At 40.3% G+C, this 12,602-nt stretch overlaps 4 protein-coding genes across 4 annotated transcripts; 1 reads left to right on the top strand and 3 right to left on the bottom strand.

The window, feature by feature from the left end:
• Positions 1–205: 205 nt before the first annotated feature.
• Positions 206–3,881, bottom strand: LOC108600572 (uncharacterized protein F23B12.7). Its single transcript, XM_017988241.2, has 5 exons — positions 3,244–3,881; positions 3,067–3,181; positions 1,442–3,001; positions 554–1,381; positions 206–488 (listed from the first exon to the last, which is right to left on the bottom strand). Exons 1-5 carry the CDS (start codon positions 3,697–3,699, stop codon positions 259–261), a joined length of 3,189 nt encoding a protein of 1,062 aa, XP_017843730.2. The 5' UTR covers positions 3,700–3,881; the 3' UTR covers positions 206–258.
• Positions 3,882–7,549: 3,668 nt separating this feature from the next.
• Positions 7,550–8,491, bottom strand: LOC108600574. Its single transcript, XM_017988243.2, has 2 exons — positions 8,284–8,491; positions 7,550–8,232 (listed from the first exon to the last, which is right to left on the bottom strand). Exons 1-2 carry the CDS (start codon positions 8,438–8,440, stop codon positions 7,550–7,552), a joined length of 840 nt encoding a protein of 279 aa, XP_017843732.2. The 5' UTR covers positions 8,441–8,491.
• Positions 8,492–8,802: 311 nt separating this feature from the next.
• On the bottom strand, positions 8,803–10,929 carry LOC108601107 (protein Mo25). Its single transcript, XM_017989024.2, has one exon. The coding sequence runs from the start codon at positions 10,823–10,825 to the stop codon at positions 9,806–9,808; it is 1,020 nt and encodes a 339-aa protein (XP_017844513.1). The 5' UTR covers positions 10,826–10,929; the 3' UTR covers positions 8,803–9,805.
• Positions 10,930–11,188: 259 nt separating this feature from the next.
• Positions 11,189–12,359, top strand: LOC108598262 (maker765). Its single transcript, XM_017984878.2, has 5 exons — positions 11,189–11,280; positions 11,339–11,455; positions 11,512–11,609; positions 11,678–11,855; positions 11,908–12,359. Exons 2-5 carry the CDS (start codon positions 11,434–11,436, stop codon positions 12,357–12,359), a joined length of 750 nt encoding a protein of 249 aa, XP_017840367.1. The 5' UTR covers positions 11,189–11,280; positions 11,339–11,433.
• Positions 12,360–12,602: the final 243 nt, after the last annotated feature.

The raw sequence follows: 12,602 nt of genomic DNA, 5'->3' as shown, positions 1-12,602 counted from the left end.
TAGTTATATTTCAGTTGATATACTAGTAGCGAGATTATCATGCTTTCTATATAGATAAGAGTTTGAAAGTTATTACTCTATTCTTTAAATCTAGCAGTATCTGATTTATTTGCAACAGTTTTAAAATAACATTCGGTAGCAAATGATTAACAAAAACTCAAGTGCAAGTTAAATACTTTTTATACATTACACAGTGCGTGTAATATTTATTTACATAAGCACACTTTCAGTTCTATAAAAATAATTTAAACAATGATATTAATGCTTTCGCTTCTTGCCCAATTTGGGCTTGCCACCAGTTCCTTTGTTAAACTTTTTGCTTGTATAATTTTTACTATTCGAACGACGTTTCTCTTCCCATTTGAGTTGTTTGTCGGAGGATTTGTCCTTGTTGAAAACTGCATTGCTAGTGCCCTGACCCTTAGATTTTCCAGTTTCCTCCAGCAATTGAGAAAAATCATCAGCAGCGGCAAACAAGGAGCTCATATCTAAAAAGAAAATAAAAAAAATAAACTTTTATATACATTTCAAAGAAACTTTAACTTGAACGCACCATTGCTGTGTTTCAGTTTCTTTGCAAAGTTCCGTTCATCTAGGACCCCTTCCTTGCGTGATTTCTTTACTTTAGGCGCATCCTCATCATCATCGGACATATCGTCGGGGCTTTCAGGCGCTTCACTATCATCGCTATCATCACCCATCGAAATGGAGCCTTCATCATCGTCGTCGTCATCATCATCATCATTTTCGATTTTCTCCAAATCTATTGAGCCCGTTTCATCATCAGACTGCTCATCTGCCTCTGCGTCTGAGAGTTCTGCATCTTCAGCATCATCGTCCCAATCTTGATCCATATCTTCCATATCATCATCGTCATCTGCGTCTTTAGATTTCTTTTGCTTCTTCTTCTGTTTTTCTGCTTGCAGTTCACCGCCCAACTCCTCTAGATAATTAATGTCGTCCTCGTCCTCAGCATCATCGCCTGCCTTGAGCTTTTTCCCAAAGTAACCATCCAGATAGGCTTCAAACTCATCGTCGTCCACTTCACCCTCCTTAAGATCATCATCTGCCGCTTCTTCTGGCAATTCTGCTTCGACCTTGGGCTGCTTTTTGGACTGTTCGAATAGTTCGACTTGTTTGCGCTTCTGCTCCAAGTAATTGAATATAAACATTTCATCCTCAGTGCAGTTGACTTTGGTCAGCGACTTGACAGGTTTGCCGCGCGCTCCAAAGGCTGTATACCGCTTATGTGGCAAGCTTGCGGCACCTTCAGCTGATTGCTGATTATCCAATTTCTTGGGATTCTTAAATGCAAAGCGTTCAAGGAAATGTGGCAAGCCAAAGTCACGCAAGGGATCGCCATAATAATCAATGCGTTTCTCTACAAAGACACAATTAATTGTTATTGAACATAGTTGTTATATAGTTGAAGAATGCTTACCCAGCACTATATGCTCAGCAAAGACCTGCACAGTGGGATGATAGTGTTGACGCAGTAACAAGAGCTCGTTGCGCAGCGCATAGCCAGCGCCCGCAAAGGCAGGCACACGATGATACGGATCGTACTTGCAGGCATCAATATCACGCACCTTGCTAGACGTGCCGGCCAGCTTCAAGTGATGCCAGGAGCTGCTGCTCTCAGTTGTGGCTTCCTCCTGCTTAACAGCTGTTGGCTTGGCTTCCTCATCTGCATCTTTGTACACCTCTTCGCCATCACTGCCAAACTTGTCTAAATCCTCATCAGCAACTGCAGCTGGCAATAATTTTGCATCTGCTGCCATTGTAGTGTCGCCCAAGCCACCAATTATGTCACGTCGCATGCGCAGCAATTTGTGCAACACAATGAGGCAACCAGCTGCAATATTCGGTGGAGCATACAGAGAAAGTTGCAGCAACCGCTTCACAAATGCCTGCGCTCGCGCCACATGCTTGTCTATATGAATGGCACGATGAACAATATGCAGCAGCTGCGCAGCAGTCTTGGTGCCAATGTTGATCAAATTCAGATCCAACAACTTAATGTACAATGCATTGTAAAAGCGATCGCACTTTTCTGTTTTCACCGTGATCAACTGCAGCAGCAATCCCAATGTTTGTATGGAGACGCGTATATCAGCCAGATGCACAAGTCTATAAATGGTATCCTGCATTTCCTTGGTCAAGACCTCGGTGCTTCCATTCGCTGGTTGCGCTTCTACAATGGCTTTCTGCAGGCAACGTAGTATAGCCTGCATGGTGCGATTGTTGACGGCTCCCTTTTGCACGAGCACCTTGAAGAGCGCAAAGCAAATGTTCACCAGCTTGGTGCAGACCTCAGGACGACCAGAGGGCGCTATGCTGGATAGAAAACATAAAGCAAAGTGTTGTGCACGCTCCGAAATGTTGTTACGGAAGAGCAGCTTCTCTGCCTCGCCAACTATGACGCCGCACATATTGGGATGCCGTTGAGCCACTTCGCTAAGATGATGCAGCGCCTTGGAAGCTATTTTGGCTATGGGATCGCCAAGCTTGTTGATTAGCATAGTCAGCAGCATTTGCTCCTTTTCTGGAGCATAGGCAAGCAGACGTGCAGCTGCAACAATGGCAGCCGTTTTGTTGTGCTCTTGGCCTGTTTGTAGGCCTTGCATTAGGTTTTTCAGGTACTCGTGATATTGCTCTTTAAGCTCATTCTCGAAGTACCAGTAAGCATAGACGCGACGTGTTTGCTCCTTGTGCAGCTCAGCGCTGCGCTTCTTTAATTGCTTCCAGTCCGCGCCGCGTGTATGAATGGATAGCAATTTGCGTTGTGGGGGTAGCAGCACCTCCTTCCACAGATCCGTTAAGACTGCTATAACATCATTACTGCTTTTGTTGGAAATCTTGCAGAAGCTAATCAGTGTCGACAGCGCTTCAAGATTGCCTAGAGGATTGCTGGTTACTAGTAAGGCGCCGGCGTTTGCACGATCTTTTGCAGTACCCTTGTGCAACGCCGTTTGTAACCATCTGGCGTCCGTAGGATTCCCTGTAATTCAAAGTTTATGTGTATATAAGTTATATAGTTTTAAAAATAATCCAAAGGTCACATACGCTTATTATAGGTTGATTTCTCCGTGTCAAACGCACTCTTGCACAGATTATAAAGCTCCATTTGCTCATTCTCTTTCATATCCAACACTTCATCACTGCAGGGATACTCTGTGTGCTGTAAATTATGGAAAATGTATAGTCTCATTTATATACAACATAGCATATTATTTAATTTACCACTTGATACCATTTCTTCTGTGAATCAACATCTTCTGTATCGGCTTGATACTTGTTGCGCTTTGTTGGCTTACTAAAACTGTCTTCCAGCTCACTATCACTACCACTACCGCTCGACTGCTCCTTCTTTTCACCGTCATCATCAAATTTGATCCTCTGTGGTTTCTTCAGCTGTTCACTGTTCGCGGCTTTCTTGTTTGACTTTTCCTTAGCAGGCTTTGCTTCAGCTTCACCGTCAGCTTTTTCCTCACCATCATCATCAAATTTGATCTTTTGTGGTTTTTTCTGCTGTCCATTTACCACATGTTTACCGTTTGCTACTTTCGGTTGTGCATGTTTCTTAGTCGGCTTTTGCTTAGCTGGCTTTGCCACAGCTTCGCCATCATCATTGAATACAATCTTTTTGTTTTTCACCGGCCCACCGATTTGCGCAACTGTTGCTACAGCTGCTGGCATATTGTCGACGTTTTAATAAACAATTTTAAACATTAAATAAAATACACAAGAGCGCTTGAGCCAACCGCACGTGTATTTTTTGCCAGTGCTGCCCTACCATTTTATTCAAATATAAAATAGTGGATGACATTGAGTTGCTCGCAGACTTAACCAACACTTAATTAAAATCTGATTGGATTATAATTTAACGCTCAGTTATATCTTAGTGAAATTATGGAGATATCTGAAATATCTCAACATCTATTTTTGGTTATTTTACATGTTATAAAATGCATTTAGTATATGATGATCAGTACAGTTCAACGAGTGTGGTGGTCTATGAGAGTAGTGAGGTTCAGACACGCTATGCGGTGCTCTTGTTCCTTAACAGCAAAAACAAAACTGTACTAAAATGTACAAAATTCTCCACACTCTATAATTTTTCATATAATATCTACCATTAGCGATGAGTTCTTAGTCAAACCATATATCACGCGTATTATGACATCTCGCACAGACGAGATCAATTTTGCTCTTCAGTATATTGAAGATATAACATTTAAAATATAATATTAGATATTTTTAATATTTTGTACAAAATAATCTAATTATGGACACTTTACCATCAATAGTATTTCAGAACGATTTCCTAAAACAGAACTGAACTATTTACCGTTACGTCGGGCTCTTTTCAATTTTTTTTACATTTAAAAAAAACTAAAAATATTGTCATAGGCAAATCTATGAAAGCTTTTCACATATTTATTATATATGAATCTCTCGCTCTATGTTTTTATTACTTAAGGCACTAATTTTCTAACAGCTGAGAATTATGCACGAGAGTTGCTGAACAAATTTCATTCACACATTATATTACATTTTTTTTTTCTTGTATGGAGACTTTAATAATGAAGTCATAAATTTTATTTTTTTTGTGTTTTTGGTTTATTGCGCTTAAATTTCACTCTCGTTTTCTGTTTAGAAAATTGGTATAAAAATGAAAAGATTTTTTGTTTTTCGGGCTTGCAAACAAGTTTGCTGCTGCCAGCTTTGGCTAGTTTCACTTTTATTAAGTAATTTTAGAGACCGCAATGCTGACACTTGTCAATTGCACACGGATGCGGAATTGCTGCCAAAGCGATACAATGAGAAAGAAATAACAAAAGCAGCCAAAGCAGCAATCGACGAATCCCGAGCTGCATATAAATATACGACCAACACACAACAAGCTAGAATCCTAGGACCATGACCCACAAGGTTGAGCTATAACCCGGCGCCAGCGGAGCAACAAGTACGAGATCTTAAGATATTATCTGTCTTTTTATAATGCGACACTTTGTCCCACTAGTCCAGCATGCATCATTACATCATAAGGAGTCACGAGACATCTAGTCCCAACTTCCAGTGCATAGACGAGGCAGGCGTTCAAGATAGACGACGCGAATGAGCTTCCACGAGATTGGGGGCGTAGCGAGCCCGCACAGATGAGAACGCAGCAATATCACGCTCCATTAGTGGGCGAAAGTTATAAGAATCCCTAGCCACCGCCTCAAGGCTGGACACAGATAAGATGTGCTATCCAGAGAGACCTTCTCCATTGCTATCTGATAGACACAAAGTAATCGGAAACATCTTCATAAAACTATGCCCGACATTAGTAGTGCTTGCGCGCCACAAGGTGCGCGCCAATTACCGAATCACAATCTAGAATATAACACACAACACGGAACAAGAGAATTAGACAGTATTCACAAAATACCAGTAAAATATACAGAATTCGATCTTTAGGATAACATCTTTGCTTCGGATATATCTAATTTTAGTGTATAATATCAGAGAGCCCTTGGGGGTTGTGTGCCTGATAAACATAGAGCGAACTATTGCCATACATGAGATGTCTTTCTAACGTTATAATGATATCTATATAGCACGGTCAGTCGCGCGTTATCATTAGAAAGTGACTAAGAGGTTACATAAGGTACTCATATAATAACAATTTAACAAATTTTGAGAAGCGTAGCACAGCATATCAGTCCGCATAAACGAGTTACCTATTTCATAGAGATCTTGTATAAAAATTACATAAACACACAGATGGGTGGAAGCACACTTGATTCAACACAGATGCGATGTGCCACTTGAAATCGGTCATATTTTTGCCTTAAATATCATAAATCGAGGCATAAAAAATATAATTGAGAGGCGAGATAATTGAACTGCTAATACAATATTCTCTTTTTAGTCAGAGCGCTCACTATGCCTTCTCCGAAGAGCGCAGCTGTAGTTCCTTGTTTATCAGAAGCTGACACACGACATGCTAAACTATCCACTACAGAGATATGATAATTAGATCTACCATTTTAGGAGACACACTTTTACCCAAAATAAGCACCAACACTTACAAACAAAGTCATATAAACTGGAGAAACAAAGTATAGATATAAGAGGAAATCTGAGATATAGAGCAAGGAACAGCAATAATCTAATTTAAGCCACATGATGGATATCCTTTTGGCATTAATATGATATATGCCGCTCTATGTTAATTGCTCCTATCTCTCTTCTCGGAAAAGTTTTTAATGCATCAATTAAATATGCCCAAAAAAAAAAAACATCTGTGGCTTCTTGTGCCTCATGCTCCTGTGCGAGTTCTCTTTCACGTCCATGTTTGAGTATATCGTAATATACAGAAACCGGTGGCTGCACCCAGCATTGTGCCAAGCAATGCTAGTTTTAAGGTACCATTAGTTTTAGTTCCATTTCCATGTCTACTGCCTGCGCCACTTGTTGCGTTTGGGTCCTGCTCTTATTTACTTCTTGCGTATGGTACAAACATTCCGAGAGAGCATTGCCTAGACGTCCAAATATGAACTTGTGCGTTAGCGCGTGTGTCTGTGCGAGCTATTAATAATGCACAGTCAGATATTTGTATCACTGAGATAATATTGTTGAGTTTATCGTATAAGAGAACCGCGCGCTTTATTGCTAATTGTAGCATGAGATATATTGATCTAGAGCTCATTTAAATATAAAGCCCATATCATACGTTGTCAACAATTTAGTAGATCTATAGCATTAAGACAAGCGTAGCAAACTATAAGTTATTATGCTCCGAGAGCTGTTAAAGAGACGAATTGCACTTATCACATCTAACTCAATACACAGATAGAGAAAAAATTCTGCCAGACTGCAAGTTCTTATCTTCTCGTATTAATAAACTAAACCGAGACCTAACACACTACGCATTTCAGCACTCTACCGTGATGAAGAGGAACAGAGCGTGAAGGGGGGTACGAGTCTCTAAGACGAGATAGGTACCATAATGAAAAAAAGAGTAATAACAAAAGAAATAATTTTGCGCAGACAGAGTGCATACTATAATATGATCAATTTCAAGGCCACGAACACTAAGTCTCTGTGAGCGTCCCTTGTCACGATTATAGATAATGGCGTAGCGAGTCGTCGAACGGATTTATTTAGTTGTCAGCTTAGCTTAGCGACCACAGCGCGACTACTCTGTACTGGTCGCACAGCTTTCTCAGACTGCCATCGAGACTAGTGCGCGACGTTGCCTCTATCGGGAGCTTGCACCATTTATCTCACACACTGGAGACCGTCTCTCCATGTCTGGAGGCACCCCAGTGAGTAGCACAGCGACTACTCTCTGCTCGCCACTTCCAGCACTTCCACCGGCAAACTAGCTTGCGAGCGAGCGTCTATCTAAAGACATACTCAGGCGAGTATTATTAAAAAATATTGCTGTGTTCGTTAAGTCGCATATTTTTTCTACACCTAATATTCTAATCTAATTTATTTTACTAATAGTAAATTACCATAATATGGCACATATCACAATTAATCGAGAACTAAATTAGAGAGCTTTTATTTTGCTATTAATACACTTATGATTCAAGTTAAATATAACAATTTTATTTGGCTGAATGTAAACCAACTCGTCGTTTTCCAACTGATATGTGTGTTCTACCTTCACGTCAAAGTGAAGCTCCAGTGTGACTCCCACTTGAATACTGGCAGCCATATTTGAAGTAATTATAACATTATAGATACTTTGCTCCTGTTGTACACGCGCCATATAAGCGCCAAAGCACTCGTGGATGCTGAGTACCTGCACTCGCTGACCTCTTATACCAAGACGTTGGTTATGCTGGATGCTGCGATGGTCCATATGCTCCCTATGCATAAGGCGCAGGTATTCCTGAAGGTATCCTCCTTTAAGGCAACGGTTTTGTGTCTTACTTTGTGCGATTTTCTTGCCATTGTTTGGGGCTGGCCGCTGCTCTGTGTTGTTTAGGAGATTAGCCTCGAGTGATGACATAGGTGAGCATTCAATAAATGATTCCTCGACTGTGCTTTCGGAAAGCGACGTTTGCAGCATGCTGCGGCTACTCTTGAGCATGCCAAGGGTTGTTCTCACGCTAAGCCAAGGCGATCGGCAAGATGATGTAGGCGTAACAGGGGTTTGTTTTGGCTGTTGCTCATATTTAGTTGCAGGAGACACAGACGAAAGACCGCAAGTGCTCTGGCTCACTGACACTGCCAATGGACGAAATTTATTCTGCGGCGTTAAGGGCGACAAGACCTTACTCCTGTTAAGGATTTGTGGACGCTTTTTGTTTTCTTGTTCCTCCTCCACTTTGTGAGTGCTGCTTTCGTCGCTGCTTGTATCCGAGATTTCGACGCCCACATAATACTTCTTACGCTTATATTTCTGCGTATTGGTTTTGCGAAACCTTTTATGCATTTTTCTAAATCATTTGATTTTCGTGCGCTCAATTTTCACAGCTGATCTGACAATCAGGGCTGCAAGCTATTATGAATTGTTTAGCGACTCTGACGGACATACCCTGTAATTTTAAGCAAGTATTAAGTGTTTAATGTCACAATTTATTCCCTACCCATACAAAAACGCAATTGCGGTCTTCTGTTTGGCTGTTATATTTAATTTTGGGAATAATAGAAATTATAATAATTATTTATTTATTATGCTGCTTGTAATGTTGTTGTTTTACTTCCCTTTTACTTTTACGTATGTATTTATGTGTGGATTTTTAAATGAATTTTTTAAGTGAATTACAATTAATATTTAAGTTTTTTCTTTTTTTCGCATATTTTTATAATAATTTACCATACTTGTTAATTTCGGCATACATTTGAAATGTTTAATGTCTAAATATTAAGTCAAACCACATGTTATCTTCATTGTCCTGGGGATTTCGTTTCAAAAACGCTAAATTTCATTACAACTATTTAAATAGGCAAAAAATGAAATTAAAAAAAAACGAACAAAACTTTTTTATAGTAGCAGCATCAAACTTACATACATATGTATGAATGTATGTAGGTATATATAGGTCTAGAATCGAGCGAGGATCGACTTAATCAGAACAACAAACCAAACTGTGTACAAGTTAAAAGCAAATTTGACATACATAGGTCGAGCCCGAGCCCAATACAGCGCTGGATTTGGACACAGGAAAATTGCGCTACACAGAACGAAAGAAAAGTTAAGGTATATATATATAATTATATACATATGTAAATTATTGTTTGTGTTTGTATATGTGTGTATCTGTGTTTTTTTTCTTCGTTTAGTTTAATTTGCAGAAAGCTGCGGCTGCATTTTCATCTTTAACACTATTACAAATACAAATAGAATGTGTACGCATGTGTGTGTGTGTGAGTTTGTATTTGTTGTTACTACTTATGTATTTTGCTTTATCGTTATTTATCGTTATCATTTTGTTGTTTGCTTTGTCTAAATTATTGTTTAGTTACTCACAAGTGCTGTCGTCATCGTCTTCGTCTTGCTGTGTTGTGACCAAATATGTGCACGCACTGCATTTGCATTTGTATTGGCTTTACCTTTGGCAGAGCATAATATGCAAATGCCACACACACACAAATAATCATATTTATTAATTTATATTGTCTGTCTTCGTCATCGTCTTTTGTCTGTCGTCCTGCGTTCGTCAGCCAAGGCATACGTGTTGCTGTTGTTGTTGTTGTTCTCCTTCTTATACTCGTTCTCATGATCTCTTTCGACGTTGCCAGCACAGTCGCAGTCACCGTCACCGTCGCCCGTTGCAGCCGCTGCCGCCACCGCCCACTAAGCCTCGGGCAGCGGTTTCAGTTCCCTTATCTGCTTAATAAGATAGGCTTTCTCGTCATTGAACTGCTCGTCCTCGGATCGATCCGTATGGAAGCTGGTGAGAAAGTCGACCAACTTCGTTTGGTTACGCAGCAGGATGTCCAGTATAGGCTTCGGCTTGTTTGGATTCGCCACAAACACCTTGAAGACGTGAAACGCCTCAAACTGTATGTTGCGCGAACGCTCCTTGAGCATGTTCATCATCAGCTTCAGGTTCTCGGGCTCTGATATATACCGCGTCATAACCGTAAAGTTGTGCCTATCCAGCAGCAGTTCGCCTAGCAGCTTCAAGCTCTGGCGCCGTGTCACATAATTCTCCGAGTTCAACAAACGCTGGTAATGTTGCGAGAAGAATTTATCGTAGTTGGCGTCCAGAAACTCGGCGCAGAGCAGCTTGTGACGCGTCAACAGCTCCTTGAATGTGGAGAAGGCGTCGGATGCTATGTCAAAGGTTGACACCTCTACATAGCGGAAGAACTTGAAGAACTCGTCCGAATGCAGCATTATCTTCGCCAGCGCCTCGTAACGTGCGCACTCACGAAGCATGGTGCCCGAGTTGAGCGCTATTTCCGGATGCGCATCCTCGTAGCCGGCCATCAGTGTAAAGAGTATCTCCGGCTTGGTGCATATGTATTCGACTGTGGGCGACCGCGTACCAATCTGTCGGCGCAACACATTGTTAAATATGAGTGCCACATGCTTCTTACCCTCAAAGTCGATGCGATGCAGATTCTGTATCAATAGCAGCAGCAAATTGCTATTGTACAACTCTTGCGACAGTTGGGCCACAACGTAATCCGCTGGGGGTTCCGAATCGCTGCTACCGTACAGCATATTCTTAATGGACACCAGATTTTTGCTAACATCTTCTTGTGCTTTCTCCACCTTGCGATCGCCCGCCTCCAGTGCGTTAATAGCCTCCTTTAGCGACTTAACCAACTCGGCTGGAGTCTTCTGTGATTTACCAAACAGTGGCATTGTATGGGCTGCTGCTGTTATTGTTATTACTGTCGCAATTAGCTTGCTATCGTTAATTTCAATTTCAATTATTACGAAAAATTCACTAGTTTTAGGCTATTGCTTTTTAGGTAGGGTTGTTGATAATATATCAATGTATCGATATATCGATATATGCACTGTGCGATTATAAACCAGATACTTATACATTTGACTTTCGATGTATTCGCTATCGATGCCTTGTACGATATTTAGCTCACACAAATTAAATCATTTTGATTTTTCTTTATTCAAATTAATGTAAGCATTAAATAACAATGACAAAACCCTTACCGTTTCAAACCTCGTTTATAATTATATCAGGCTGAACAAGTAAACTAATTTTTTTTAACCAAATTAACTCATAAATAGAAAGTTAGGGTGTTCACGAAGTGTTCTATCGTTGCAAAAGTGCAAAGCACATCATACCAAAAAGTGTAAGTATTTTTTCACGACTTTTGCAACACTCATTCTGCAACAATTTTCGCTGTCAAGGTTCGGGGTCTTGTTCACGTTGCAACTTGCAAAGTCAACATTAACGTGCAGATATTATTTAAGTGCTTCGCACTTTTGCAACGATACACATCTTCATGAACTCCCTACTTGTAAAAAGTAAGTAGTTGTTTCTATATGCAAATAGTCTCAAATAAACCGTTTTTAATCTGCAGTGAAAAAAAAACGCACAAGAGTGAACGAAGTAAAGAAATGGAATGACAAGGAGATTGTGGACATTCTCACGTTTATGCAAGCGCACAGAAACGTAGAGGTAAGACATTTTAATATTATTATTATTATTATTAGTATTATTATTATTTTTATTTTGATATTTTACAGAAGCCAACTGCGCAAATATATTACAGAAAATTGCTGGCCGAAACGAAGATCGTTGCCAGCTGGAGCATGGTACGCTTTAAGGTGCGTCACTTGAAGACCCTTTTACAGAAGGCGGAAGAACTCAAATGCTCGACTAGCGTCAGCTTGAAAGACGGCCACCATGAAAAAACTGTTGATGGTAAGTTTGATTGCATTCCAATAAAGTTTCACTTTATATTTAACATTTCTAGAAAAAATATTGAAAATGTGCCCACACTATGGCCAACTCAGTGATATATTTCCCGGCAGCAGGGAGATAAAATCGGTTGTCCGTGAAACAATGCCAATTGAGGATGACTCATCCTCAGCGATCGATATGGCTTTTAATGACTCGGTGGACTCCATGGACTCTGCTGTGAGCACTTCACTTTCAGCAAAGTTGAGAAAAAGTGCAGAGAAACCTGCCCTATCAACGCCAATGTCGATGGAGACAGAGAGGACTGAGATGCAGAGGGATTTGGAGATAGAAAAATTCCTGTGGGCCAAACAGCTGGAGGCCGACAAAATGCGTTTAGAGGAAATGCGCATTCGGATTGAGGATAAACGTCGAGAGGATGAGTTTCAGCTGAAGAAACTGGAGCTCGAGCAAAGAGAACGCATAAAAAGGCTAGAGTTAGAGCTGAAATACGGCAGAAAGAATTAAATTAAATTTAAATCAAAAAGAAAAACTTTTATTTGAGAGAGATCATAGACAGCTAATTTCTTTCAGCTGGCGAACTAACAATATCATTAATTACTAGGTCAAGTAGCCAACAAATCTTCCTCCTCTTGTTTTTGAATACATTGGAATCATGATAACCATGATAACTGCCTGGTTTCCCGTATTCGCAGCTTGTGGTCACATATATCCAGCAGCTTAACAGAATAAATCCGCTGTCATGAAAAG

This window comes from Drosophila busckii, chromosome 3L (assembly GCF_011750605.1).
Source record: "Drosophila busckii strain San Diego stock center, stock number 13000-0081.31 chromosome 3L, ASM1175060v1, whole genome shotgun sequence".
Lineage (NCBI taxonomy): Eukaryota > Metazoa > Arthropoda > Insecta > Diptera > Drosophilidae > Drosophila > Drosophila busckii.
Note: the sequence above shows the minus strand (reverse complement) of the source record. Positions and strands in the feature narration are given on the sequence as shown.